Source organism: Oncorhynchus keta, chromosome 9, assembly GCF_023373465.1.
Source record: "Oncorhynchus keta strain PuntledgeMale-10-30-2019 chromosome 9, Oket_V2, whole genome shotgun sequence".
Taxonomy (NCBI): domain Eukaryota; kingdom Metazoa; phylum Chordata; class Actinopteri; order Salmoniformes; family Salmonidae; genus Oncorhynchus; species Oncorhynchus keta.
The window spans coordinates 40,531,535-40,559,066 of record NC_068429.1 but is presented as its reverse complement, the minus strand read 5'-3'; the positions used below and the strand labels follow the sequence as shown (position 1 = coordinate 40,559,066).

The 27,532-nt window shown below is 45.2% G+C and overlaps 1 protein-coding gene across 1 annotated transcript; it reads right to left on the bottom strand.

Moving 5' to 3' along the window:
- Positions 1 to 980: 980 nt before the first annotated feature.
- Positions 981 to 26,842, bottom strand: LOC118387825 (membrane-associated phosphatidylinositol transfer protein 2-like; the record flags this gene model as incomplete). Its single annotated transcript, XM_052524745.1, has 24 exons — positions 981 to 4,028; positions 4,258 to 4,386; positions 5,618 to 5,801; positions 6,006 to 6,155; positions 6,301 to 6,449; positions 6,652 to 6,768; positions 6,864 to 6,980; positions 8,652 to 8,800; positions 9,777 to 9,944; positions 10,187 to 10,321; positions 10,620 to 10,790; positions 11,671 to 11,849; positions 12,042 to 12,262; positions 12,386 to 12,505; positions 12,618 to 12,807; positions 12,892 to 13,045; positions 13,152 to 13,242; positions 14,053 to 14,114; positions 14,428 to 14,538; positions 14,651 to 14,746; positions 14,839 to 15,186; positions 23,244 to 23,477; positions 24,214 to 24,332; positions 26,550 to 26,842. Coding segments are annotated over 24 exons (4,047 nt in total), but the record flags the coding sequence as incomplete, so codon positions are not given.
- Between the last annotated feature and the right edge of the window lie 690 nt (positions 26,843 to 27,532).

Below are 27,532 nucleotides of genomic sequence, written 5' to 3'. Positions count from 1 at the left end.
TATTGATGGCTAACCCAGCCTGAATGATTTTGAACACCACATATTACAGGTAAAATAGAAGGTTCATCAGGATGGAATTTCACATGACAAGTTCACAATCAAACATTTCTTCATTCTGAAGGGGGGGGAAACTGCCTTCACAGAAGATAGGAAGCAATACAGTATTTTGTCAAGGCTTTGTAAAATGGTCCAGTTTGAAAAATAGTTTTGATTTCACTAGAAAATAATTGAACCTTTAACGGTTAACCTTTGTAAAGGGACAGCAGAAGTGTGAAGGGGTGGGACAGTGGATAAGTGGATGTTGTTAATGTTGTCTATACTCGTGCATGTTCGATAGATTGTCTCTGTCTGTGCCTTGTTGTGGTCATGCTACCCTGCGACTGAAACAATAATATTGGCAAAGAAAATACACACCTTCCACTGACTGTTGGTCCTCATCATAAACAAAACGCTACATATTCAAATATTGTTCACCTGAAAGATCCATAATAGAAATTAAACTCATGTTGCGTAAGTAAATACCTCTCAACCATTATATTCCTACATACACAGTATCCTTTTTTACAGTATCTACACTGACTGACAGACAGACATATCCATGGATCATGTACAGTCTGGGCTCTCCAAGCCTATAGCAGGAAGACATTCAGCTCATCATCACCAGACCACAGGGCAGAGAGGAAACAGTATGGCTGTATCCAATACCTTCCCTAGTGCCTTCCAGATCGTCACCTACAGCTCCAGTCTACATCCTTCATTAAAGTCGTAGTTCACTGAAAGATCAAAGTTTGTACGACTTGGTCAAACCTCAAAAGGGACCTTAATGCAGCTGGATCTACACAACCAATGGTGTGGGACAGAGACTTGAAGTTACAAACTTTTTTATTTGATTTTTAAATATATATATATATATATATATATATATATATATATATATATATATATATATATATATATATATATATATATATATAGGTCTGATCAATGTTTGACAAAAAAAAAGAGGTTGATTTTGAAGTGAACTATTGCTTTAATTAACAATCATCACCTATGCTACTGCGCTTGAGCGGTGTCACAACAGGTTGCAATAATTGCAAGTTGGCAATAGTAGCATGTCCCTAGAATCAAAACAATATGCTAGAGCTTCCAAGCTCTCAAGTTAAAAGTAAAAGTACAACCATAACCACATCCTATACAGCTAGCCATTATGTCCCTTAGATGTGGACAACATATTGGATTAAAAAAGATCTGCAAATCAGAAGTCATCTGATTGACATAGTTAAAATACAGTATAGAACACGTGCCATTTCAACTAAAGCCACGCCGCCATGCTCTCAATGCAAGCCCCGACTCTTCTCACTATACAAAGAAACGGTGGGATACAGCCTGGCACATTAGCTTCCCACACCCAACAACTGTTTGGCACGTTATTCTACATTATTCAGTAATCCTGACATTGAATAAATGTACACAAGTGTGTATCCTACTGCAGCACATATACCCTGCAATAATGAATCGTTTTTATGTCATGCACTACAAAAAGGTAACAAATATGTACCGACATGAGACGGTAACACGATTCTCCAACATAAACGAGTGCAAAAAAACAACAACGAGGTTGAACAGGTTGAGATACTACAGCCGCTAGAGAGAGAGAGATTGTTGGCTTTGTGTGATTAGTGATGGGGATATAATTGAAGACGATGAGAATACCTAACCATACAGTAGGGGCCAGGTATTAGATAACAGGTAGTATGAGAGTTAGGTGTTCATCTAAAATTCTCTGTACAGGTTGCCATAGCTTTAGTGAAAGCATTAGTAACCCTTTCTTTTATAGTCCGATACCAGCTGGTATTTGCTAAGTAATAACATGGTATTTTCTCTGGTACTTCAGATAACGAATCACAATTGGAAACAACTTGGTATCGGGTGGTGGTTATTATTAGGTAAAAAACAGGTAAAAAAAGAAAACAGGATAGGGGAACTGTGAAATAAAGTGGAATCAAAGCATGTCTTCCTGCCCCTGAGGGTGTCTGGCCATCCTGTCTGCTCTCAGAACGTTTACAACCCTTCTTCCTGTGACCTCATCGCCTGTCCTCGTCTGTTTGTTAGGAATCATGAAACGTCCCGCTTCCGTCCTTTGAATAGTGAGGGTTCGCTGAAAAACTTAAATCACTGTGAAAAGCCTAGATCACTTTTAGTATCCAGACTGAAATGTAGTAATGTCCAATGAATAGCATTCATCACATCCCTCAAGGAGGAAAGAGCTCTGAGCATCATAGGGAAGTCCACTGGAGTGTCACTGAATGGTGTGTAATGACAAAGGTTGATAGCTAAGAGGCGCCGCAGGATGAACTGAAATGAATACCAACAGCATCATGCTTTTGGAAAACAGAGAGAGACACTGCTCCCCCACTGGTGGCTCAGAGGTATTGCAAGCAGATGGTCTGGTAAAGGGATTGCTGCTGTGTTCCGTTTGTTCAGCGTTTAAAAAGTGTCACTAATGTCTACTGTTATGACAAGCCTTGTCTAGCTCAGTCCTGGGATCCTTCAGAGTCTGACGTTATAAATGTGTCATTGGGGTTTAAGGCCTGGGATGGCCCACAGGCCATGCTGAAAGACGTGGTACAGTACAGTAGCTACTCTGTTACGGAGTGAAAAGGACTGGAGCTGAGGTCAACGGTAGAAAACACTGATAAAAGTAGAGAAATGGCCCAGGAATAGACTAGAGGAAATTGTACATGTCACCAATAACCTTTCCCCTCCCTCCCTTTTGTCTTGCATCTCTCTCTGTATCCACCCTCTTTCCTTCCAGCCCCCTTCCTCTTGCTTTTCCTCTTCCCTCTCTCATTCTATAGGGTAGTGGTGCTTCTCTCCGGGCAGTGTGAGGGGACTTGTTTTCTTATTGCCAGACACAATGGGGTTAGCGGGAAGGAAGGAGGTGTATCTCAGCGGATAGAGGGATAAAAACAGATTAAGTTGTTGACTTGTTGCCATGGCTACAGACTGACCTCCAGATCACCATTTGAGTCTTATTTTTGTGGCTCCACTGTCCGGGCCTGTCCTGAGCTGGGGTGTTTGTATGTGTGTGAATTCCCATTGTCCTCTAGGTAGAGCGAGTACATTCAACAATTACTCAGACAAGGGTAGGCACTCCAGGCCCTCAGGGGGTGACGATTAAGGCTTATGATCGTTTGTTTTTAGTTTTAATTTATTTTATTTTCCAGTTATTTTCTTTTAGTGGCCAAGGTAGGTAATATAAAAGTCTTGACTGTGAGACTCTAATGCTACAGTAGAAATGTAATTTGATCTTTACAGCAAAGTCAGAGCACCTCCCATGTTTCTGGCTTTACTTTTCACTCAACCAATCTCTTCTCTCTCTATTCCTTTCATATCTATTTCCCAAGAGACCCTGCTTCCTCCTCTTGCTCACCCTCTTTGGCCCTTTTCCTTCCCTCTCCTTTCACTTCCTCCCTCTCACTTTCCGCCCCTCAGTAAACCTTATCCCACTTTCATCCCATCCTTTCCTTTCTCTCTTTCTCTTAAACATACTTTTTCCTCTCCATCCATCCTCTCTCCTTGTCTCTCTCGGGCCAGTCCAAAGATCATGGTGCTCCAGGTAGAGTCAGGCAGGGTCCCCTCCCCCCTATAGCCCAGTCTGGTGAGTCCTATTTTGGGCTGAGTAATCCTCCTGACCCCTCCTTGGTGCTCCCGGTGCGGCCCCAACACCCAGCAGCTATACTCATACTCCTCTGGGTGCCCGCTCCTGCTCTCTCTCTCTCTACCTCGCATTGGCTCAGCGTGCGTTCTGTGCGTCCTGGTTGGCCAGGGGAGCTAGAGCCCGCCCCCCCAGTTGAGTTGATGGAGCGCAGGATGTGGTTGCGCTTGCGGAGGTAGTCCCCCCCGGCGGCGCCCAGTCCGAAGCTTCCCTTACGGAGAACAATACGGGCGCTGGCGGTCTTGGCAGGACGAGACCTCTGACTGTACTCCAGCTGGGACAGATGGGACGCATAGCCGTCTGGGATGAACTGACAGAGAGGAGGGGGAGATCGAGAGAGGGAGAAAGAGGAAAAAGAGAGGGGGTAGGAATGGAGACGAGATCAGCACAACCCCTCATCTACTAAACTATTCATCTATAGGAACACATTTGCACATTCTATCTATTTAATGAGTTGAAGTTGGAAGTTAAGCATTTCAACACTTTAATTGATCACTTTTTGTTGGCGACAGTGCACTTTCTACCAGCTAGTTTGGTACCTGACACTGGCTGGACATCTTCTTGGTGGGCCGTCCCACTATGTAGATGTGTGATGGGGGCAGGCCTAAGGAGGAGTACACTGTGATATCCTTAGTAGAGCCGTACGCGGCAAATATCTTCATATGGGCCTGCACACACACACACACACACACACACACACACACACACACACACACACACACACACACACACACACACACACACACACACACACACACACACACACACACACACACACACACACACACACACACAGGAATGGACTGTTAGAAACATTGTTGTTGTTACACTTACAGTTGATATATATATATATATGGCACCTTTACAGCAAGTCAGTTCGTCAAATTTCTGCCATGCTAAAGCCGCACCGATCAACTGTAAGTGCTGTTATTGTGAAGTGAAAACGTCCAGGAGCAACAATGGCTCAGCCACGAAGTAGTAGGTCACAGCGTGTACAAATCGTCTGCGTTGTGCGTACAAATCGTCTGTCCTCGGTTGCAGCACTCATTACCGAGATCTAAACTGGAAGCAACGTCAGCACAAGAACTGTTCGCCAGGAGCTTCATGAAATGGGTTTCCATGGCAGAGCAGCCGCAAAGAAGCCTAAGATCACCATGCGCAATGCCAAGCGACTGCTGGAGTGGTGTAAATCTTGCCCCATTGGACTCTGGAGCAGTGGAAAGCATTCTCTGGAGTGATGAATCACTCTTCACCATCTGGAAGTTCGACGGACGAATCTGGGTTTGGGGGATGCCAGGAGAACACTACCTGCCCCAATGCATAGTGCCAATTGTAAAGTTTGGTGGAGGAGGAATAATGGTCTGGGGCTGTTTTTCATTGTTCAGACTCCTTAGTTCTAGTGAAGGGAAATCTTAACGCTACAGCATACAATGACATTCTAGACGATTATGTTCTTCCAACTTTGTGGCAACAGTTTGGGAATGCCCCCATGCACAAAGCGAGGTCCATCCAGAAATGATTTGTCGAGATCGGTGTGGAAGAACTTGACTGGCCTGCACAGAGCCCTGACTTCAACCCCATCGAACACCTTGGAATGAATTTGGAACGCCGACTGCAAGCCAGGCCTAATCGCCCAACATCAGTGCCCGACCTCACTAATGCTCTTGTGGCTGAATAGATGCAAGTCCCGCAGAAATGTTCCAACATCTAGTGGAAAGCCTTCCCAGAAGAGTGGAGGCTGTTATAGCAGAAAAGGGGGGTCCAACTCCATATTAATGCCCATGATATTAGAATGAGATGTTCGACGAGCAATGTAGTGTATTTGTGACAGTAGAAACCTAACTTAAAAATCTTAAGTACCCTTACCCCTACACCCCCCCCCGCCCCCTCCCCTCTTACCTCACAGATAAGGGACTTGAGGAAGTTGGCTTTGTGTCTGAGGGGGTCGTGGACCAGGCCGTCACAGAAGGACACGATTCCATGAGGGAAGTTATGCTGAGACAGCCAGGCCACCACACGCTGCTTCTGCATGTCTGGGCGACCCGTCACATACACTATCAGATAGCCCAGGTCCTGCCAGTGTCTGAAGGGAGAGAGAGAGAGAGTTAGAACAGGCTGTGGGTGAGCAGGTGACATCCCAAAGAGTCTGGTGTATTATCTATCTATTAAGTTATTCATTTGCTGATTCACAACTTGTACGCCACATTAGGTAGTGTGACTCCTGGTCAGGAACATAACAGTACATCAAATAGAAATCATGATAGAATAAGACCCATCGTGTTCCTACCTGACCACGTCCACAGCTCCAGCCCTGACCTTGGGGTCGCTGCCCATGATGGACACGCTGGCAGCAAACGAGCCGTCGATACTGAACACTACAAAGTCTGTTCCCCGCGGCAACACCGTCAGGTAGCTGTCCGCAAACGTATGGTCACCCCTGAGAGAGGGAGGAGAAACGGGGGAGGGGAAGGGAGAATGTGTGGCAAGGGGGAACACATAATTCAACGCTTGTTCTCATACTCAAAAACACCCACAGAAAACAAGCAAATCAGATATTTCAAGGGTTTCAACCCATAACCTACCTGACGACCAGCTTGACAGGATAAACTCCAATGCCCAGCCTTTTGCTCTCTGGGATGACATAAGAGATGCGTCCGCTGCTATTGGTCAGCTCGGTGTCAAAGTACACCCACTCTCCTGAGGGGGGCTGGGTCATGATGTGGATGTCAATCTGGGGGGCAACAAGAGGAGGTTACACATAACAGTATCACACCACGTCTGTATATTACATCAAATAATGACTGACTTGCCCATGTGTTCCATTGACAAACAATACATTATGCTGAAATATTGAGTTGGATGCAAGTGTCTCTCAGTTGCAGAACTGACGTTTGTTCCGCAAGACAAGTTGGCATCAATGAGTATGGCTTTACCTTCTCCCCAGTGAGGGTGACCATGTCCAGAGGTCCGTACATGAAGCGCCCCATCACCAGCTGTGTTCCGTCCTCAGAGAACACCGCATCGTTCACGCGGTGGTTGGCCGTCACGTTCTACACACACACAGACGTTTACCGCGGTCAATACCTCTGCAACTTGCCGACAGAAAGACTAAAAAAGGGGGGTTAAGGAAGTGGTCTGTCCTCACCCTGATCTTGACGTGGGTCCTCTTGCGGATCCACTTCTCTCTGGGTTTAGAGGGCCTGAACTCGGTCACCTCTTTACCGTCCAGCTCCAGAATACTCGAGTTCTCATGCCTCATCACCTGGAGGAACAGACAGGGGTGATTACATAGGCATTCATATAGCGTTCACCAGCCCAATAGGAGGCTATGCCATTATATTCGGCAACTAATATTCATATGGTCTTACCTCTCTGAGTAGGAAGGAGGCATTGTGAGCGTACTTCCAATATGATGTATGGAAGAGGTCTATGAACATTCATAAGCATTCACATGAAATTCATAAGCAGTTCTCTAGTCAATTGGTACAAATGTCTCATCCTATATTCAGGAAGGGCCTTTTCACCTTTATTCAGATTACACCTGCTCACTTTCAGTTGTTTGAAAAGGGAATAATCTCCAAAATATCTTTATTTTTTAAACAAGCCTTAGAAAGTTGGTTGCAATTTCAGTTTAATCCACCTGAAAGGATGGAACAAACAGTACAACAACTATTGTGGTTAAATTCAAATATACTAATTGATTTAAAAAAAATGTATTTATCAAAGAAATTTTTTAAAAAGGTATAATTTTAGTGAATGATATCATAAATAGGACTGGTGGAGTTACAGTGCCTTGCGAAAGTATTCGGCCCCCTTGAACTTTGCGACCTTTTGCCACATTTCAGGCTTCAAACATAAATATATAAAACTTTTTTTTTTTTTGTGAAGAATCAACAACAAGTGGGACACAATCATGAAGTGGAACGACATTTATTGGATATTTCAAACTTGATATGCAAAACAACGCCGGATTCAAAACTTCTAATTTTTCAATATAAATTACTATACAAAATTCTTGCAACTAGAATAGAATGTTATATATATGGGGGAAACAATATTCCCAGCTCTGCAGATTCTGCTGTGAGGAGGCAGAGTCATTAGATCATTTTTTTTGGTATTGTCCATATGTAACTCATTTTTGGTCACAGGTCCAGGAATGGCTGAAGAATTGCAACATTTACCTAGAACTAACACTACAGATAACAATACTGGATGATTTGAAAAGCCATAGTCAATCAATCAATAATATAATCATTATTTTAGCAAAAATGTTTATTTTTAATTTACAATCTGTAGAAGCTATGAGAATAGGAAGGTTCAATTCTTTTGTGAAGCATCACAGCACAGTTGAAAAATATATAGCAAGTAGAAATCCAAAATGGATGATGTTGAGAGACAGATGGGAGGGGTTGAGTGGAGCTGAAGGGTGGGACTAATAACAAGATAAACAATGTAGGGCACAAGGGATCTGTAGAATGTATATAGGTTCGGAGCTTTTGTGAAATAGCATAGTTACAAATAGAAATCAAACTGGATGGACATCAGAAATAGAGGAAGGACTAAGAACAAACAAGAGAGAACTATTGTAAAGTAGACTGTGTCTGTAGAGTGTGTATAAGATGTACGGATTGAAGGTAGAAGCAGAAGTGTTTATTAGTTTACTCCAATTGGGGGATCGGCGGAAGGGTTTGCGGGGAATAATAATAAAGGTATTTTCTTTTAAAAAGTATGTATGTCTATATAGGTATGTGTATGTATATATGTATATATTTGCATGCGTGTATGGATATATATATTTACTAAAAAAATATGGGGGATTGGAAATGATTCAGACAATTACATTGGAAGCAACATTCTTTACGCAATATTAAGCTGATCCACCCTCATAAAAATAAATAAATAAAAAATAATAATAAGTCATAAGCAGTCATACCTGTCTGAGTAGGAAGGAGACGACGTCAGTGGACTCCCAGTACGACGCATGGAAGAGGTGAGGCAGGGCTACAGTGGGGAAGGCTGTGAGGGCATCAGGACAGTACAAGGCAAAGTCCATCCTCTTACTGCCCCACCACCGAGATGCAACTGAAGAGAAGGAGCGAGAGAGAGACAGAAAGAGAGAGAGAAGTCTGACACATAATCACAGTAGAGAAAAGACGACAGGGTTTGTAAAAGACGTCGATGTGTATTTCTGGTCAATGACAGTTCCAGACAAAAAAGGGTTCCACAGTAGAGGGAAGTGTGCTCATCCAGAGATTTACAGTCCAAGAGAGAGGCTCTATAGTACAGATGGAAAGTTCACAGGTCCACACTGGTGTAGAATGGGGTGTCAGGGGCAGATTGAACTGGAGCAGAGGGCCAGTTTTGATTTGAGGAGGGAGAGGGTAACATACACAAGGTCAGTGGTCCCTCTTTTCAATACCAGCTAAAGACTGGGTCCTTGATTGAGGACTTTGGCATAACTCCTGTTTGGGAAGCACTGCAGTACATTTAGGGTACAAGCTGTAGAGGAGAAGAGAAGGGAGAGGAGCTGTAGCACTGCAGTGGTTCAGCTGTAGCTTGAAGGAGACCAACGACAAGGCACACAGATGGGAGTCCTGGGGGGGAGGGGGGGGTCACACAGGATTCAAACCACAGTACCCAGACTACCTTGCTCGACGTCCATCAGCGTGTCTGGCGACGGGGGGTCAGAATTCGTATCGGTGATGTCAGACGGCAAGTCTGAGGAGACATCAGAGGCAGTGACGTCAGCGGTGACGTCGTCGTCACCCTGGTCTGAGTCGGTGCGTCCGTGAGAGAGGAAGGGTCGGATCTTCTTCCTGGCCCGCGGAGAGGGGCTTCTCGAGGGAGTTTAGGAAGCGCTAGCTGGGAAAGGAGACCCAGCTTCTTAGACGGGCTGCTTTGGCATTTAGTAGCTACGGAGGAATCAAGGGTTGAAGAACGACAAAACAGTGTGTGAAAAATGTCAGAGAATTTATGTTGTCATCTCCCTGAGCCACAGACACTGCTGTTAAATGCAAAAAAGACAGATATATCAAACAGTATAAAGTCCAGTACTGACTGTTGGTGATGTTGGAGGCGGTGTATGAGTCGGCCATGCCTGACACCTGGCTGGCGATGCTGGCCTCACTGGACCTACGGAGGCCCCTGGGGTGGGGGGGTCCGGTCAGCGGGGAGGCTGGGTACTGGCTGTCCACAAACACACCACAGTGGGAGTGGAGCACGTCAGCTATGGAGGGAGGGAGACACGGGAGAGAAAGTGTGTGTGTGACAGAGAGAGAGAGAGAGAGAGAGAGAGAAGTGTGTGTGTGACAGAGAAGTGTGTGTGTGACAGAGAGAGAGAGAGTGAGGAGGGAGAGAGAAGTGGATTGATCAAACAATCAATCAATTTAAATGTATACAGACAGACAGACAGACAAACAGAGAGCGGACAGGGCAGCAGACAGACAGAGACAGAGAAAGGGTACACACTGTCGTTGAGCTGTGCGGCCTGTTGGGGCCAGTTGAGTACAGGGACGGGGATGGAGGTCTCACTGACGCCCCCCTCCTGGTAACGCAGGGGTACTGACTCCAACAGGAGCTGGGGGTTACTCTGCATCGTCTCCACTGGGGGGGAGGAACATGTGGGGGAGAGAGATAGGAAGGGAGGAGGCAGGAGAGACACGGGGGGGAGACAGAGAGGCAGAAATAAACGGACGTAACTACAGAACAGACAAGGACTAACTGACATACAACAGTATGCTCCCATAGTACATTATACCTGATAATATCTGGACACAGGTATCGCACTATGAGAGCATATGGACAAAGCACACAGCGAATTGAGTGCTTCCTTTTTGGAGGAGAGATATCCCGGAGGCATAAAGGAATAGTTTAGTGGGCGTGCATGTGTATCGAGCCTCACCCAGCAGAGCCGAGTGCCCGTCCCCCAGAGGGAAGCGTTGGTATCGGGGGACACAGAAGGGGGGCAGCTGGTGAAACCTCTTCTCTAGGAGGGGCTCCAGGCGGGAGGCAGAGGGGTCCGCTGGATGAAACAGGTTATACAGCTGCTGACAAGCTGGACGCAACGCTGAGACTGGAGAGAGACAGAGAAATAGAAAGAGGAAAAGAGAAAGTGGTTATTTACATACAGGAACAGCTATCGGAGTTCCTTCCAAAGCTCACATATTGAAAACCATTGGACCAGACTATGAACAACTTCCATCAAAGCTGCTGGTCTCGAGGGTCCAGAAGTGACAACTGCTGACGAACACGTCTCTGGAACCCCTGGAGACTACATGTCACAACCCCCTCGGTTTCCTCTGCTGCCTCTCAGCTCTTTTTCTAAACCTCCTATTTATCCCCTCTCGTCATCATCTTAGTTCTTAGTTTACTTTGGAACATGTGTCTTGAATGTCATCCCTTGATGTCACAGCCAATGGACTTCTGGCGTCAGAGATCTAAAACATGACTTCTACCCTCTGAACTCCGATGTTAACTCACTAAGGGATGTCCTGGCAGAGCCCGACCCCCACAGCTGCAGGAAAAGACACTGTCACCGCACAGATGCCGAGTAGCTTAGTTTACAGCTTTTCACTAAATGTGAGACTTTCTGTACACATACAGTAAATACAATTCTGAAAAGTGGAAACTCTGCTTATAGTCTAGTTCTGCTTTAGCCAACTCCTTAAAAGGCCAACTCCTTAAAAGGCCAACTCCTTAAAAGGCCAACTCCTTAAAAGGCCAACCCCTTAAAAGGCCAACTCCTTAAAAGGCCAACTCCTTAAAAGGCCAACTCCTAAAAAGGCCAACTCCTTAAAAGGCCAACTCCTTAAAAGGCCAACTCCTTAAAAGGCCAACTCCATGCATGGCAAAGACTGTTGGCTGCAGTTGGAATATAGCCTATAGACTACAGTATATAGTCTAGTATAGTCTACTGGCTACTGATTTCAACCTCTGATGAAGGTGTTCCTCACCATCTATAGACGGCACAACAGTCTTCCTCAGTGCCAGCACCAGACCCAGAGGAGAACCAAAGAGGAAGAAGTCTGCCACCTCGAAGTCTAGCCTCCCTAGCGACCCCCCTCCTTCTAGCATGGTACTGCTGCTGGAGCGCCTCGAACCCGGGTCTGTTCTCAACACACTGCTGTGGAGACTGGAGAAACAGAGGGAAGGAAGGGGGGTAGAGATGGAGAGAGAGAAAGGAGGTGACGAAAAAGAGGGGGAAGAGTCAGCCGACAGGTGTAAACAATAAAACATTTACATGGGCAAAGTGATAACAATGACGGTCATTGTCGCTATACTGTGTGTGTGTGTGTGTGTGTGTGTCTGTCTCTCTCTCTCTGACCTGGACAGGAAGGCCTGGTGCTGTTTGATGGTGTCTAGTTCGTAGGTGGAGGAGTCACTGCGTTTGCGTGGCAGCATAGTCTTGGGGTCGTCAGGCCCTAAGCTGCGAGGGATGTCAATGTTACTGCGACTAAGATGGCGACTGCCCTCCAGAGACGGAGAAGATGGAGAGGACGGAGAGACACTGTTTATTATGATGCCTGGGGAGAGGAGGTCTGTGTCCTGGAGAGATGGAGGGCAAGGCGGTGGGAGGAGAGGGGGGCACATATAGTTAGTAGCAGTCCGATTTACAGCACAGATAAAGGAGGGAATTCGGGTGCAACTTAAAGGACTAGAGGAAGGTACCTGTACGCTGACAGTGCTGCCTCGTCTGCTGCTGTTCTGGCTCTCTGAGACGGTGACGTTACTGCTGCACAGAGCATCAAACCCTAGGATACCACCTACACAGTCCCCGATCACACATACCTACAGGAGGAGAGAACGCATGCCTTTAAGTTCAACATAGAGAAAATAATCCGCAATAGCTGTCAGAAACATCCGGGACCACGAAACTTTGACTCTGGTCCTCTGCACTGACCTGTCCGGAGAAGGATGTCCCTTCCAAGGACCTTAAGAAGTCCCCATACACCTGATTGGCTCGTTGGATGACGGTAGCCACGGCATCCTGGTACTGGGGAGCGGAGGTGGCCAATAGAGGCAGTGCAGCTAGAGGGATGTGGTCCTGACTGTTGGAGAGGCAGCTCTCGTCATAACTATAAGGACTGAGACTGGTCAGGAGAGATAGAGGGTTAGGGTATGTGTGTGTGTGTGTGTGTGTGTGTGTATGTGTGCGTGCGTGTGTATGTACTCACTTGGACACCAGGGAAAAGGCGTCGGCACACACCGCGGGGCAAGGAACCACGCGGATGGCGATGCGTCCTAGGGCTGCTGGGTAATGGACCCTCATCACTGTCTCAAACGCTCCGGTCAGAGTGTTGACGTCCGCCTGCTTACTATTTGGCTCACCTGGGAGTAATTACGAGTAAATAGTCATACAATATTGTTACATTGTCTATCCAAGAACAAACAAAGTGAGGATGACTGTAAGTGTTTGTGTTGGGATGTTGTATACCTGCTCCAGTGTCTAGGATGTTACCCCCGTGAAGCACCAGGAGGAGAACGTGGATCTTTGAGGGCGCCATACACTGCCGAGACGACCCATCCTACGGGAGAAAGAAGGGCGCTCCTTGATTAGTTACCAATATGCAGTGAATGTGAAGGGGTGAAATCATGGGAATTAAAGTAGAATAGAGAAAGAGACCATTCAAATTGGAGTTCTATCAGAACTGAAACAACATCTTTTCACAGCCTACAGTAACACAACACCCGACTGAAGGCTACAACACCACCTCTGAACCACAGTGCACTGTGGGGCTGGGACTAGGGGGTCAGACTTAACAGCTGGTCGTCTGCGGGACCCGGCAGTGGAGCGACGTCTCCGTTTACTAGAGACGTGACGCTGGACACAGAGAGGATAACACGCTGAGACGCTGCCTGTGTGTGTGTGTGTGTGTGTGTGTGTGTGTGTGTGTGTGTGTGTGTGTGTGTGTGTGTGTGTGTGTGTGTGCGTCAGAGAGACGTGCTGCTGCACACAAAGAGCAACAACAAACACTGATATAGTATTTACACGTGATCTACTATCCCCGATAGACGTTACTCTGGGATGTTCTCCCTCCACCTCTGGCTGTCATTAGGACCAGATGGGATCAAAACATTCTCAAACTGACACACAACTTCAATAAGCCAACTGCTACAGTACTGGTTTGACTGCAAACGTTGCTGTTAATGTATTGTTAAGAAATGATGAAGCTATAGTCCGTAAACTCAGTGAGAACTCATGATGTTGTTTTCTTGGCTACTCTCATACATTCTTCCTACTGCTATTTGTCGATTTGGATCCCCATTAGCTTTTGCAGAAGCAGCGGCTACTCCTCCTGGGGACTAGATGAGGAGGTGTTACATTGGAAGCATACCTCAAGGAGTCTCTCGTCACTACTGGTCGCGGCATACTCTTCACCCGACTGATACAGGTTCTCTGTAAACACACACACACACAATTGTTTTTCATGAAACAAATTAACTTCCTGAAGGACGATATAGGACATGAAGATCTGAAATCTTGATGACGAACGGAGCTTGTGTGTGTGTGTACAGTATGTGTTTTGATTTGGATTTGACTGGGATCCCCGACGCCAAAGGCGACAGCTAATCTTCCTGGGGTCCGACACATTACAAAAAAATATATTATAGACAGAAATACTTTACAATTGAGATACATTTAAAAAATATTAACCTAGACATTACAGACTTACTACATATGCCTTAACTAGGTGTGTGTGTTGTCCTACCCTGGCCCTCGTCCGTCTCTGTAGTCTCCATCTTGTCCATTAGGTCGTTGGAACTCCACTTGGTCATCTCCTTGGCATGTAACAGCATCTCCTCATCCCCAGAGAAGTCCTCTGAGGAGACAGACAGTTGTAATAACATGTAATAACAGTCATAGAACCCCAGTAAGTAACAGCTGATGTAGTAACTGTAATAGCGGTCTGGAAATAAAATGTCATAGCAAACCGTGAGCGTCAAAGAACTCGTCGTCCGTGCTGTCCTCGGAGTCACGAGCGATACTCTGCATCCGCCACTCTGAGATGTTCTGGTGGACGGGGCTTCCTGTGTGGACAGGAAATAGGAAATAGAGTGAGGGCACTATTCTCTTTGGGACTTGGTAATTATTGAACAGAGAAATGCATCGCCCCACTCACCTCCTCTCTTCGAGGATCTATTAGACGACTTGGACGAAGTCGACCACTGCTTGGTGAGCTCTCCGCGCGTCTGTAACGCATCTCCCAGCCCTGTCCGTCCTCCCTCCACCTCTCCCCCCTCCCCCAGGGCCTTCACTCCCTCCTGGTCCTGGTCGGGGGTGGCAGAGGTCCCGTTGGTCACTTCCGCCCCCTCCTCGGTGTCACTGAGACTGTACTGGGCCATCGTCCTGGCCAGGGCTAGCTGGGTCTCCAGCTCCAGCTGTCTGATGTCCTCTATGGTCAGACCGTACCACTCATCTTGCCAGCACCATGCCTGCCGGTGGGCTCGCACCATCACCTTGCGCAGGCCTGGGGAGGAGGGGGAGGAGGGGAGAGGGAAGAGCAGGAGATGAATAACATTATCACAGCGTTCTCGCTCTCAATTCCAATCAATATAATTATTTTCCTTTCTCTCCATACCCATCAATCGTGCATACATTCATTAGAAATAAACTAATGAACCTGTCAGTCATAATGTACTGAACAAGCACCACACAGCAGCAACACCACAGAGCAGTCGCACACACAACACAAACATACTAGAAACACAGGTACAACACACACACACACACCTAGCTGGTGATTCAACATTCAATTCAGCCATAACACGAGAGGATTAAATGAGCTGTGTGTAGAAATTAAGAGAGCGTATATGAACAAACAGCAGTAGGTCAGTGTGTGTTAGTGATGCGCGGGTCGACTCATAACCTGCAGTCCCTGCGGTTCTATCCGTGGAGCGGGCAGGTTTAGATGAATTAAATATTATGTGGATGAACAGCAGGTGGGTAAAGAGAAAAAATTCATACCAAAATAATCAATAATAATTACTGTGCAATTCATATTTATACATAGAGTTTTTTTCTTTCATTATAATTTTTTACATTTTAAAAAATAAAAATCGGGCATTAGTGCGTAGGCCTTTTCATAGAAGCATGCGGAAGGTGTGATTTATTGCTTGACTTTGTTTATTGTTTGAAATGTGTTGTTTCAGAAAAACATTAGGCTCCTGTTCAATAGGCCTAAATATTCAAATGAGGTAAAACGGATTTGATCGTGGACTACAGGAAACGGAGGGCCGAGCACTTCCCCATCTTCATTGACGGGGCTGTAATTGAGCTGGTAGAGAGCTTCAAGTTCCTCGGTGTCCACATCACTAGGGACCCATCATGGCCCAAGCACACCAACACAGTAGTGAAGATGGCACGACAACGCCTCAAGAGGCTGAAAAGATCTGAAAAGATTCTCAAAAAGTTATACAGCTGCACCATTGAGAGCATCTTGACTGTTGGCATCACCGCTTGGTCTCACAACTGCTTGGCTACAGACAGTAATGCGTACGGCCCAGTACGTCACTGGGGCTGATCTCCCTGCCATCCAGGACCTCTATACCAGGCGGTGTCAGAGGAAGGCCCAAAAACTGTCAAAGACTCCAGCCACCCAAGTCATAGACTGTTCTCTCTGCTGCCATATGGCAAGTGGTACCGGAGCGCCAAGTCTGGGTCCAAAAGGCTCCTGAACAGCTTCTACCCCCAAGCCACAAGACTGCTGAACAGTTAATCAAATGGCTACCCTGAATATTTGCATTGACACCCTTGTTATTTGCACTGACTCTCTAGCAGCAGCTCTATGCACACTCACTGGACTCTACCCACAACCTCACACGTACTACACTGACACTCCAACACTACATATGCTGACACACACAAAACGCATGCATATTGACGCCACACACACACACACACCCTTTAACACTCTTCAAATACGCTGCTGTTACTCGGCTTGTTATCGATCACGATTGCCTAGTCCCTTTTACTCCTACCTACAAGTACATTTTACCTCAATTTCCTCAACTACCTCGTGCGCCTGCACAATTACTCAGTACCGGTACTCCTAATATATAGTCTCGATATTGTTACTTCGTGTTACCATTTACTTTTTAACTTGCATTGTTGAGAAAGGGCTCGTAAGTAAGCATTTCACGGACCATTCCACACCTGTTGTATTTCGATGCATGTGACAAATACAATTTACAATTAAATGTGGAAGGAAAAAGTAATTGTTCAATAAACATTGAAGAGGGAAAAAAACGTAACTGTACAGCACATTTTTTATATTTGCGGGTTAGGGTTGGTGCTGGTCTTTCAAAAATAAGGACATTTCTAAGTGACACACACACACACACTACTGCTCAAAAGTTTGGGGTCACTTAGAAATGTCCTTGTTTTTGAAAGACAGCAAATTTCTTGTTAATTAAAATAACATAAAATTGACCCGCAAAACACCAGTCTCAACGTCAACAGTGAAGAGGAGACTCCGGGATGCTGGCCTTCTAGGCAGAGTTCCTCTGTCCAGTGGCTGTGTTCTTATGCCCATCTTAATCTTTTCCTTTTATTAGCCAGTCTGAGATTGGCCAGTTTCTTTGCAACTCTGTCTAGAAGGCCAGAATCGCGGAGTCGCATCTTCACTGTTGACGTTGAGACTGGTGTTTTGCAGCCAGTTGAGGACTTATGAGGCGTCTGTTTCTCAAACTAGACACTCTAATGTACTTGTCCTCTTGCTCAGTTGTGCACCCGGGCCTCCCACTCCTCTTTTTATTCTGGTTAGGGCCAGTTTGCGCTATTCTGTGAAGGGAGTAGTACACAGCGCTGTATGAGATCTTCAGTTTCTTGGCAAGTTCTCGCATGGAATAGCCTTAATTTCTTTGTTTATGGCCATTTTGAGCCGGTAATCAAACCCACAAATTCTGATGCTCCAGATACTCAACTAGTCTAAAGATGGCCAGTTTTATTGTTTATTTAAATCAGAACAGTTTTCAGCTGTGCTAACATAATTACAAAAGGGTTTTCTAATGATCAATTTGCCTTTTAAAATGATAAACTTGGATTAGCTAACACAACATGCCATTGGAACACAGGAGTGATGGTTGCTGATAATGGGCCTCTGTATGCCTACGTAGATATTCCCCCCCAAAATCTGCTGTTTCCAGCTACAATAGTCATTTACAACATTAACAATGTCTACTCTGATCAATTTGATGATATTTTAAATGGACAAAAAAAGTATTTTCTTTCAAAAACAAGGACATTTAAGAATGACCCCAAACTTTTGAACAGTAGTGTATATATAATGACAGATTTCTTGAGTTATCTTAGATTAATTCAGACTATTTTGAGGAAATACTGGCAGCGGCGTTTATACATTGGACAAATAGTACTATTTACGTTTTTTTTGCATTTTTCAAGCAAAGGGCTTTTAAAGGAGGATGCAAGCACACTCCTTCGGTTCGGCTAGCCGAGATTGGCTGGTGTGGCTAGTCGCCAGCAGAACGTCAAACTGAAGCATGCTGACTCCTTAAGCAGTAGTAAATCACTGTCATGATGCAGACTGATGAGCTGACAGAAGAACACTGGCAGGAAATTAATCCTGCTGCCTTTCTTATCTTCTCTCTCACTCCTTCTCCCTGTTTTTCTTTTCATCATTCTTCTCTTATTACCACTATGGTTCTCTATACCTCTCCCTCCAACTGTCACTCACTCTCTCATTCACTAAATCAAATAACATTTTATTGGTCACATACAGTGAGGGAAAAAAGTATTTGATCCCCTGCTAATTTTGTACGTTTCCCACTGACAAAGACATGATCAGTCTATAATTTTAATAATAGGTTTATTTGAACAGTGAGAAACAGAATAACAACAAAAAAATCCAGAAAAACGCAAAATATTATTTACATTTACATTTAAGTCATTTAGCAGACGCTCTTATCCAGAGCGACTTACAAATTGGTGCATTACCTTATGACATCCAGTGGAACAGCCACTTTACAATAGTGCATCTAAATCTTTTAGGGGGTGAGAAGGATTACTTATCCTATCCTAGGTGATTTGCATTTCAATGAGGGAAATTACAAGAACACCATCCCCACCCAGAGGGGTTAATCTGTTAAAGTTTGTGAGGGTTTTAGGTGACAAGCCAAATTTATTCAGCCTCGTGAGATTGAAGAGGCGTTGTTGTGCCTTCTTCACCACACTGTCTATGTGGGTGGACCATTTCAGTTTATCAGTGATGTGTACACCGCGGAACTTGAAACGTTCCACTTTCTCCACTGCGGTCTTGTCGATGTGGATAGGGGTGTGCTCCCTCTGCTGTTTCCTGAAGTCCGAGATCATCTCCTTTCTTTTGTTGACAAATACAAAAAATACAAAATACTGCAAAGTTTCCTAAGAACTAGAAGCGAGGCAGCACACTCGGTCCGCACCATCTTTCTCTCATGCTCATTCCACCTCTGTATTTTTCTCATATTTTCTCTTATTTTCTCTCCCTTCCTTCCCCACCCACACATCTCTCCAGGTCTGAAACTTGACCAACGCAGTGACTCACAAACATACCAACGCCTTCCCTGACAATCCCAGCCACAGTGATCGATTGACAGGCCAAAATGTTAAGAATGTGGCCAGGATAACATGACAATGAGGAAAATGGGAGGAATAATATTGCCAATAATAATTAATATGTCGTACTTGTTAGGTTAAGTAAAAACTTTGTTAAATTGCATATTAAGTTTCCCTTTTCTTTTTGTCACAAATAATGGACTGAATGAAAACATTTTAACAATGTGATTTAACCGATTGATGTTTGTAAAATAGATAACAAAAATTATGTTAAATGCCTGTAAACAGCTTGGGGAGAAAAAATATGTCACAGATGAAATTATGTAATATAGGCCTACTGATTATTTCTCAGTATACTTGTGAGCTACTCATTGACAGCCCGTGAGCTACCGGCCGTGCAGTTTTCCACCATAGCTGGATCCATCATAAATGCACTACACAATAAACTTTTATGAGAACAGTTAGCCCTCGAAGGCTATCTACCTAATGTTAGCAAGCAAATCAGTGTTGAAACAAGCTAGCTAACGTGAGCTAGCAGTCATTTTAGCTGGCCAGGTCATATTGAAAGCTAGCTAGCTACATAATATCAAACCTGTTGTCTAGTTTGCTTGATTAGCTAGCCATCTAATAGCCAATGCCATGGCAAGCAAGGTAGTATTTAAGCTAGCAAGATAAATACATGGCTCTGAGTCTGGCGGGAACTGGCAAAGTATGGGGTAACGTTAGTTGCACCATGGTAAGGGTGACTTAAATAATTTTGCTAGCAACTTATCTCGCAACATTAGCGAAACCAGCTGCAGTAAAATATTGGCCACCTAGCAACATGACATATCTCATTTCTGGAGGCAGTGAAAACGCAATTTGAGCTAACCCACCAAGGCTAGCCCAACCTGCACGCGCCACTCAAATGAAATAACGATACAAATTTAAATAGCACATAAAAATTGCAGTGGTGGAAAAAGTACCCAAAATGTTATACTTGAGTAAAAGTAAAGTTACCTTCATAGAAAATGACTCAAGTCTAAAATATATATAATTTTTTTTGTTTGTTATATATTTAAGGAATGTCAGGGGCACACTCCAACACTCACACATAATTTACAAACAAAGCATGTGTGTTTAGTGAGTCCGTCAGATCAGAGGCAATAGGGATGACCAGGGATGTTCTCTGTTTAGTGAGTCCGTCAGATCAGAGGCAGTAGGGATGACCAGGGATGTTCTCTGTTTAGTGAGTCCGCCAGATCAGAGGCAGTAGGGATGACCAGGGATGTTCTCTGTTTAGTGAGTCCGCCAGATCAGAGGCAGTAGGGATGACCAGGGATGTTCTCTGTTTATGTTCAGATCAGAGGCAATAGGGATGACCAGGGATGTTCTCTGTTTAGTTGACCAGGGATGTTCTCTGTTTAGTGAGTCCGTCAGATCAGAGGCAGTAGGGATGACCAGGGATGTTCTCTGTTTAGTGAGTCCGTCAGATCAGAGGCAGTAGGGATGACCAGGGATGTTCTCTGTTTAGTGAGTCCGTCAGATCAGAGGCAGTAGGGATGACCAGGGATGTTCTCTGTTTAGTGAGTCCGATCAGATCAGAGGCAGTAGGGATGACCAGGGATGTTCTCTGTTTAGTGAGTCCGTCAGATCAGAGGCAGTAGGGATGACCAGGGATGTTCTCTGTTTAGTGAGTCCGTCAGATCAGAGGCAGTAGGGATGACCAGGGATGTTCTCTGTTTAGTGAGTCCGTCAGATCAGAGGCAGTAGGGATGACCAGGGATGTTCTCTGTTTAGTGAGTCCGTCAGATCAGAGGCAGTAGGGATGACCAGGGATGTTCTCTGTTTAGTGAGTCCGTCAGATCAGAGGCAGTAGGGATGACCAGGGATGTTCTCTGTTTAGTGAGTCCGTCAGATCAGAGGCAGTAGGGATGACCGGGGATGTTCTCTGTTTAGTGAGTCCGTCAGATCAGAGGCAGTAGGGATGACCAGGGATGTTCTCTGTTTAGTGAGTCCGTCAGATCAGAGGCAGTAGGGATGACCAGGGATGTTCTCTGTTTAGTGAGTCCGTCAGATCAGAGGCAGTAGGGATGACCAGGGATGTTCTCTGTTTAGTGAGTCCGCCAGATCAGAGGCAGTAGGGATGACCAGGGATGTTCTCTGTTTAGTGAGTCCGTCAGATCAGAGGCAGTAGGGATGACCAGGGATGTTCTCTGTTTAGTGAGTCCGTCAGATCAGAGGCAGTAGGGATGACCAGGGATGTTCTCTGTTTAGTGAGTCCGTCAGATCAGAGGCAGTAGGGATGACCAGGGATGTTCTCTGTTTAGTGAGTCCGTCAGATCAGAGGCAGTAGGGATGACCAGGGATGTTCTCTGTTTAGTGAGTCCGTCAGATCAGAGGCAGTAGGGATGACCAGGGATGTTCTCTGTTTAGTGAGTCCGTCAGATCAGAGGCAGTAGGGATGACCAGGGATGTTCTCTGTTTAGTGAGTCCGTCAGATCAGAGGCAGTAGGGATGACCAGGGATGTTCTCTGTTTAGTGAGTCCGTCAGATCAGAGGCAGTAGGGATGACCAGGGATGTTCTCTGTTTAGTGAGTCCGTCAGATCAGAGGCAGTAGGGATGACCAGGGATGTTCTCTGTTTAGTGAGTCCGTCAGATCAGAGGCAGGGATGTTCTAGGGATGACCAGGGATGTTCTCTGTTTAGTGAGTCCGTCAGATCAGAGGCAGTAGGGATGACCAGGGATGTTCTCTGTTTAGTGAGTCCGCCAGATCAGAGGCAGTAGGGATGACCAGGGATGTTCTCTGTTTAGTGAGTCCGCCAGATCAGAGGCAGTAGGGATGACCAGGGATGTTCTCTGTTTAGTGAGTCCGTCAGATCAGAGGCAGTAGAGATGACCAGGGATGTTCTCTGTTTAGTGAGTCCGTCAGATCAGAGGCAGTAGGGATGACCAGGGATGTTCTCTGTTTAGTGAGTCCGTCAGATCAGAGGCAGTAGAGATGACCAGGGATGTTCTCTGTTTAGTGAGTCCGTCAGATCAGAGGCAGTAGGGATGACCAGGGATGTTCTCTGTTTAGTGAATCCTCCAGATCAGAGGCAGTAGGGATGACCAGGGATGTTCTCTGTTTAGTGAGTCCGTCAGATCAGAGGCAGTAGGGATGACCAGGGATGTTCTCTGTTTAGTGAGTCCGTCAGATCAGAGGCAGTAGGGATGACCAGGGATGTTCTCTGTTTAGTGAGTCCACCAGATCAGAGGCAGTAGGGATGACCAGGGATGTTCAGTTGATAAGTGTGTGAATTTGACTAATTTCCTGTCCTGCTAAGAATTCAAAATGTAACAAGTACCTTTGTGTGTCAAGGAAAATGTATGGAGTAAAAAAATAAAATATTTTCTTACGGAATGTAGTGAAGTAAAAGTAGTCAAAAAATATAAAAATAGTAAAGTAAAGTACAGGTACCCCCAAAAACAACTTAAAGTAGTATTTTTACTTAAGTATTTTACACACCTGCAAAATAGATAAACAATGTTATTTTGCAGGTGTCTGTTCATTTTGTAACACCAGTGGTGGAATTAGTGCTTTCTAACTGCACTGAACCAACACAGTGGCATGCAGGAGGAAAACAAAACCTTTGAGTGGTCAAAACCATTCACCTTGAGGCGACAGGGGAGGGGGTGCAAAATGCAATCTGTTCATTATTATATCATATAGAAATGGACACATCTTAATACAGACTAGCTCAAAACATCACTAATTATTGAAAATGACAATTTACCCAAATGGATTGTGATAACGTTCTGACAAAAAAAAAGTTAATTTATATTTATTTTGAAAGTGGGGGTACAGCTGCTCTGTTTGTGCCGTTACTCAGGTGCCTATGTACACACACACACACACACACACACACACACACACACACACACACACACACACACACACACACACACACACACACACACACACACACACACACACACACACACACACAACCTACCAACATCGTGAATGAAGCGTTCTATCTTGGACTGCATGCCCCAGTATCTGAACTCCACCTTGCAGAGCTTGTAGGCACACATGACCGTGTTCTGGGTCGGGTTCTGGTTGATGAGTTCGATCCAGTCGTCAGTCAGTGGTCCTCGCTTGGTTCTCTCTGATAAGTACAGCTTAGGGTCCTCCTCAACCAGGTACTCATGAGGTGCAATGTAGTCCTTCACAATGTCAATGGGGTCTGGAGGAAGAACACAAACGCAGTCAGTACACAGACCAAAATGAGCCACATAGTCAAGGAATGTCAATAAGTAATCATCTCATAATTCACTATGTCTAATTTTGGAGTGAATGAGGGCAGAGGGAACCAGAATAGAACTGAGAAAAAGGAGGAACAATAGTACTGCTGGCTAGAAGCCACTAGAGGTCTCCACTGCTCTGCTCTACGACCTGAGTGTGTTGCTACGTGTGTGTGTGTGTTGTGTGTGCGCTTGCGTGCTTGAGTGTCTGTGTCAGAGAGATGTGCTGCAGCACACAAAGAGCAACAACAAACACTGATCTACTATCCCCATACACGTTACTCTGTGTATGTGTGTACGTGTGTGTGCGCGCGCGTGTGTGTGTGTGTGGTTATGTAATCGTCCCCCGCAGAGTCAGTCTGGGCCAGACAACACACCTATCACACACTGCACTGTGGGAGTGGCGCTGCAGTATTAAGCCAGCCAGCAGCTCACACTCACACACACTAGCAGCAGCATAAGACGGAACACACGCTGTCTGCATCTTAAAGACTACATACAGTGTGTGTGTGAAACAGCGAATTGCTGACTGCTCTCTGAAATCCATGAAGACCAGACAGACAGACTGAGAACAGTAGGCTTGAGAAGGCGGTGTAGGCTTGTTTGTGTGTGTGTGTGTGTGTGTGTGTGTGTGTGTGTGTGTGTGTGTGTGTGTGTGTGTGTGTGTGTGTACCATACCTATAGTCCTTGTTCTTTTTTCTGCTGATGACAGATTGAAGCACTCTTGGGTCCCTGTGTCAGGTTTATAATACGTCTCAATGTCTATGGAGAACTTCTCTACGAATGGACAGGTATACCTGGAGAGAGAGAGAGAGAGGATGGGGAGAGAGAGAGAGAATGAGAGAGAGAGAGAGAGAGAGAGAGTGGGATGTGGAAAGAGGGGAGAAGGTTTTAGGAGAATGTCTCTATTACATCTTGTCTTCGTGTAGGCGTGTAAGGTAGGGGGTCTAGGGTAGAGATGCACAACTCTGGGCCTAAGGGACACACATTTATGTGTGTAATGATGTAAGTGTTTGTACATTTAGCTGCAAGAAAAAGTATGTGAATTGGTCATAAAATTTGATCTGATCTTCATCTAGGTCACAACAATAGACAAACACAGTCTGCTTAAACTAATAACACACAAAGAATTCTAGGTTTTCATGTCTTTATTGAACACAGCGTGTAAACATTCACAGTGCAGGGTGGAACAAGTATGTGAACCCTTGGATTTAATAACTGGTTGACCCTCCTTTGGCAGCTATTACCTCAACCAAATGTTTTCTGTAGTTGCGGATCAGACCTACACAACGGTCAGGAGGAATTTTGGACCATTCCTCTTTACAGATCAGATCAGCAATATTCTTGGGATGTCTGGTGTGAACTGCTCTCTTGAGGTCATGCCACAGCATCTCAATCGGTTTGAGGTCAGGATTTTGACTGGGCCACTCCAGAAGGTGTATTTTCTTCTGTTGAAGCCATTTTGTTGTTGATTTACTTCTGTGTTTTGGGTCGTTGTACTGTTGCATCACCCAACTTCTGTTGAGCTTCAATTGGGAGAACAGATAGCCTAACATTCTCCTGCAAAATGTCTTGATAAACTTGGGAATTCATTTTTCCACCAATGATAGAAAGCTGTCCAGGCCCTGAGGCAGCAAAGCAGCCCCAAACCACGATGCTCCCTCCACCATACTTTACAGTTGGTATGAGGTTTTGATGTTGGTGTGCTGTGCTGTGCTGTGCTGTGCCTTTTTTTCTCCACACATAGTGTTGTGTGTTCCTTCCAAACAACTCAACTGTAGTTTCATCTGTCCACAGAATATTTTGCCAGTAGCGCTGTTGAACATCCAGGTACACTTTTACAAACTTCAGACGTGCAGCAATGTTTTTTTTTGGACAGCAGTGGCTTCTTCCGTGGTGTCCTCACATGAACACCATTCTTGTTTAGTGTTTTGCGTATCGTAGACTCATCAACAGAGATGTTATCATGTTCCAGAGATTTCTGTAAGTCTTTAGCTGACACTCTACGATTCTTCTTAATTAACCTCATTGAGCGTTCTGCACGGTGCTCTTGCAGTCATCTTTGCAGGACAGCCACTCCTAGAGAGAGTAGCAACAGTGCTGAACTTTCTCCATTTATAGACAATTTGTCTTGCCATGGACTGATGAACATCAAGGCTTTCAGAGATACTTTTGTAACTCTTTCCAGCTTTGTGCAAGTCAACAATTCAGTCTTCTGAGGTCTATTTTGTTTGAGGAATGGTTCACATCAGGCAATGCTTCTTGTGAATAGCAAACTCAAATTTTGTGAGTGTTTTTTATAGGGCAAGGTAACTCTAACCAACATCTCCAATCTCGTCTCATTGATTGGACTCCAGGTTAGCTGACTCCTGACTTCAATTAGCTTTGGGAGAAGTCATTAGCCTAGGGGTTCACATACTTTTTCCAACCTACACTGTGAATGTTTAAAATGATGTATTCAATATAGACAAGAACAATACAATACTCTGTGTGTCATTAGTTTAAGCACACTATTTTCATCTATTGTTGTGAGTTAGATGAAGATCAGATTGAATTTGATGACCAATTTATGCAGCAAACCAGGTAATTCCAAAGGGTTCACAGACTTTTTCTTGCCACTGTACATACTGTACATGTGTACATACGAGAACCCTTTGAAGAACCCTTTTTGGTTCCAAAGACTGTAGGGTGTGTGTGCATACTATACATGCGTGTGTTCCCTCTCATCGTGTGCTTGTGTAATGGGTAAGGTGTGTGTGCATACTACATACAGGTGTATGATCTTAATTTGATCACCCTGTTGCAGGAGAACTTTCCTTCAATGCAGGAAATGTCAAACTTGTAGTGTATTTGAGGTCGAAAAAGGCTTCTGTATCAATCCCTTACGAAAATTGTCCATCAGTTATAATCAAACATAATAATTCACATTTCCTGTTGCTGCAGGATTATTTTCCTGCTGTAGCAAACTGGCTCAAATTAAGATCCTACATCTGTATGTGTGTGTTGTCTCTCACCGTGTGCGTGTGTATGGGTAGGCGTTCCAGGACTCCTCTTCCACGCGTAGAGCAGCCTGAGGCAGGATGGAACAGAACCATGAGGGGATGTGTTTCCCGATGTGGTACACCTTGTGTGTGTACTGACCCGACCCGCCTGGACCATCCTCATACGGCTTGTTCTCTAGGATCTCCACCCCACTGCCCTCACCACAACTCTCCTCTCGGCTCTTCTTCTGCAAGAGGAGTGGGAAGAAGAAGAACGGGGGAGTCAGGGCCTGCTTTTCAGTGGAACTGGTTGCAGCGTACACACATGCACACACACACACACGACTTCATCCTCATCTCAAAGCTGAATGTATTCTAATCATAATGATGACCAAAGTGGTGATTTAGGAGAAAAATGGCTGCCATGTCAAAATACTCCCCTCCCCCCCAAAAAACCTCTCCCTGTCACTCCTCCTTTCTCCAGTCCTCTTTTTTCCTTCCTCCCTCCTGCTCTCTCTCCTCCTCTTCCTCTCCTGGCAGTCTGGTGGTGTATTAGCTTTCATCTTTCCTCATAGAGGAAGAGGAGAGAGAAATCGAGTGAGAGAGAGAGAGAGAGAGACAGAGAGAAAAATAGAGTCAGGTGGAGAGGAGAGAGCGGAGAGAAAGAGAGACAGAATGAATGAGGGAGGGAGTTCTAATCAGTTGCTGCACTGTACTGACTGCTACTGCAGTAATCAATACGCTGCATATTGACTATCATGCAACTTTCTCTTCCCCTCCCGACTAGCACTGGTACATGTCACATCTGCTACCAGTGTGTGTGTGTGTGTGTGTGTGTGTGTGTGTGTGTGTGTGTGTGTGTGTGTGTGTGTGTGTGTGTGTGTGTGTGTGTGTGCATGCTTGCATGCATCTGTCTGCTCATGTGTGTGTGAAGAGATTGCTCCTCTCAATTCCTAAGGCACCCTTACACCCTCTGTGGAAAAGGGTCCTACATGGTTTATACCTGGAAGCAAAAA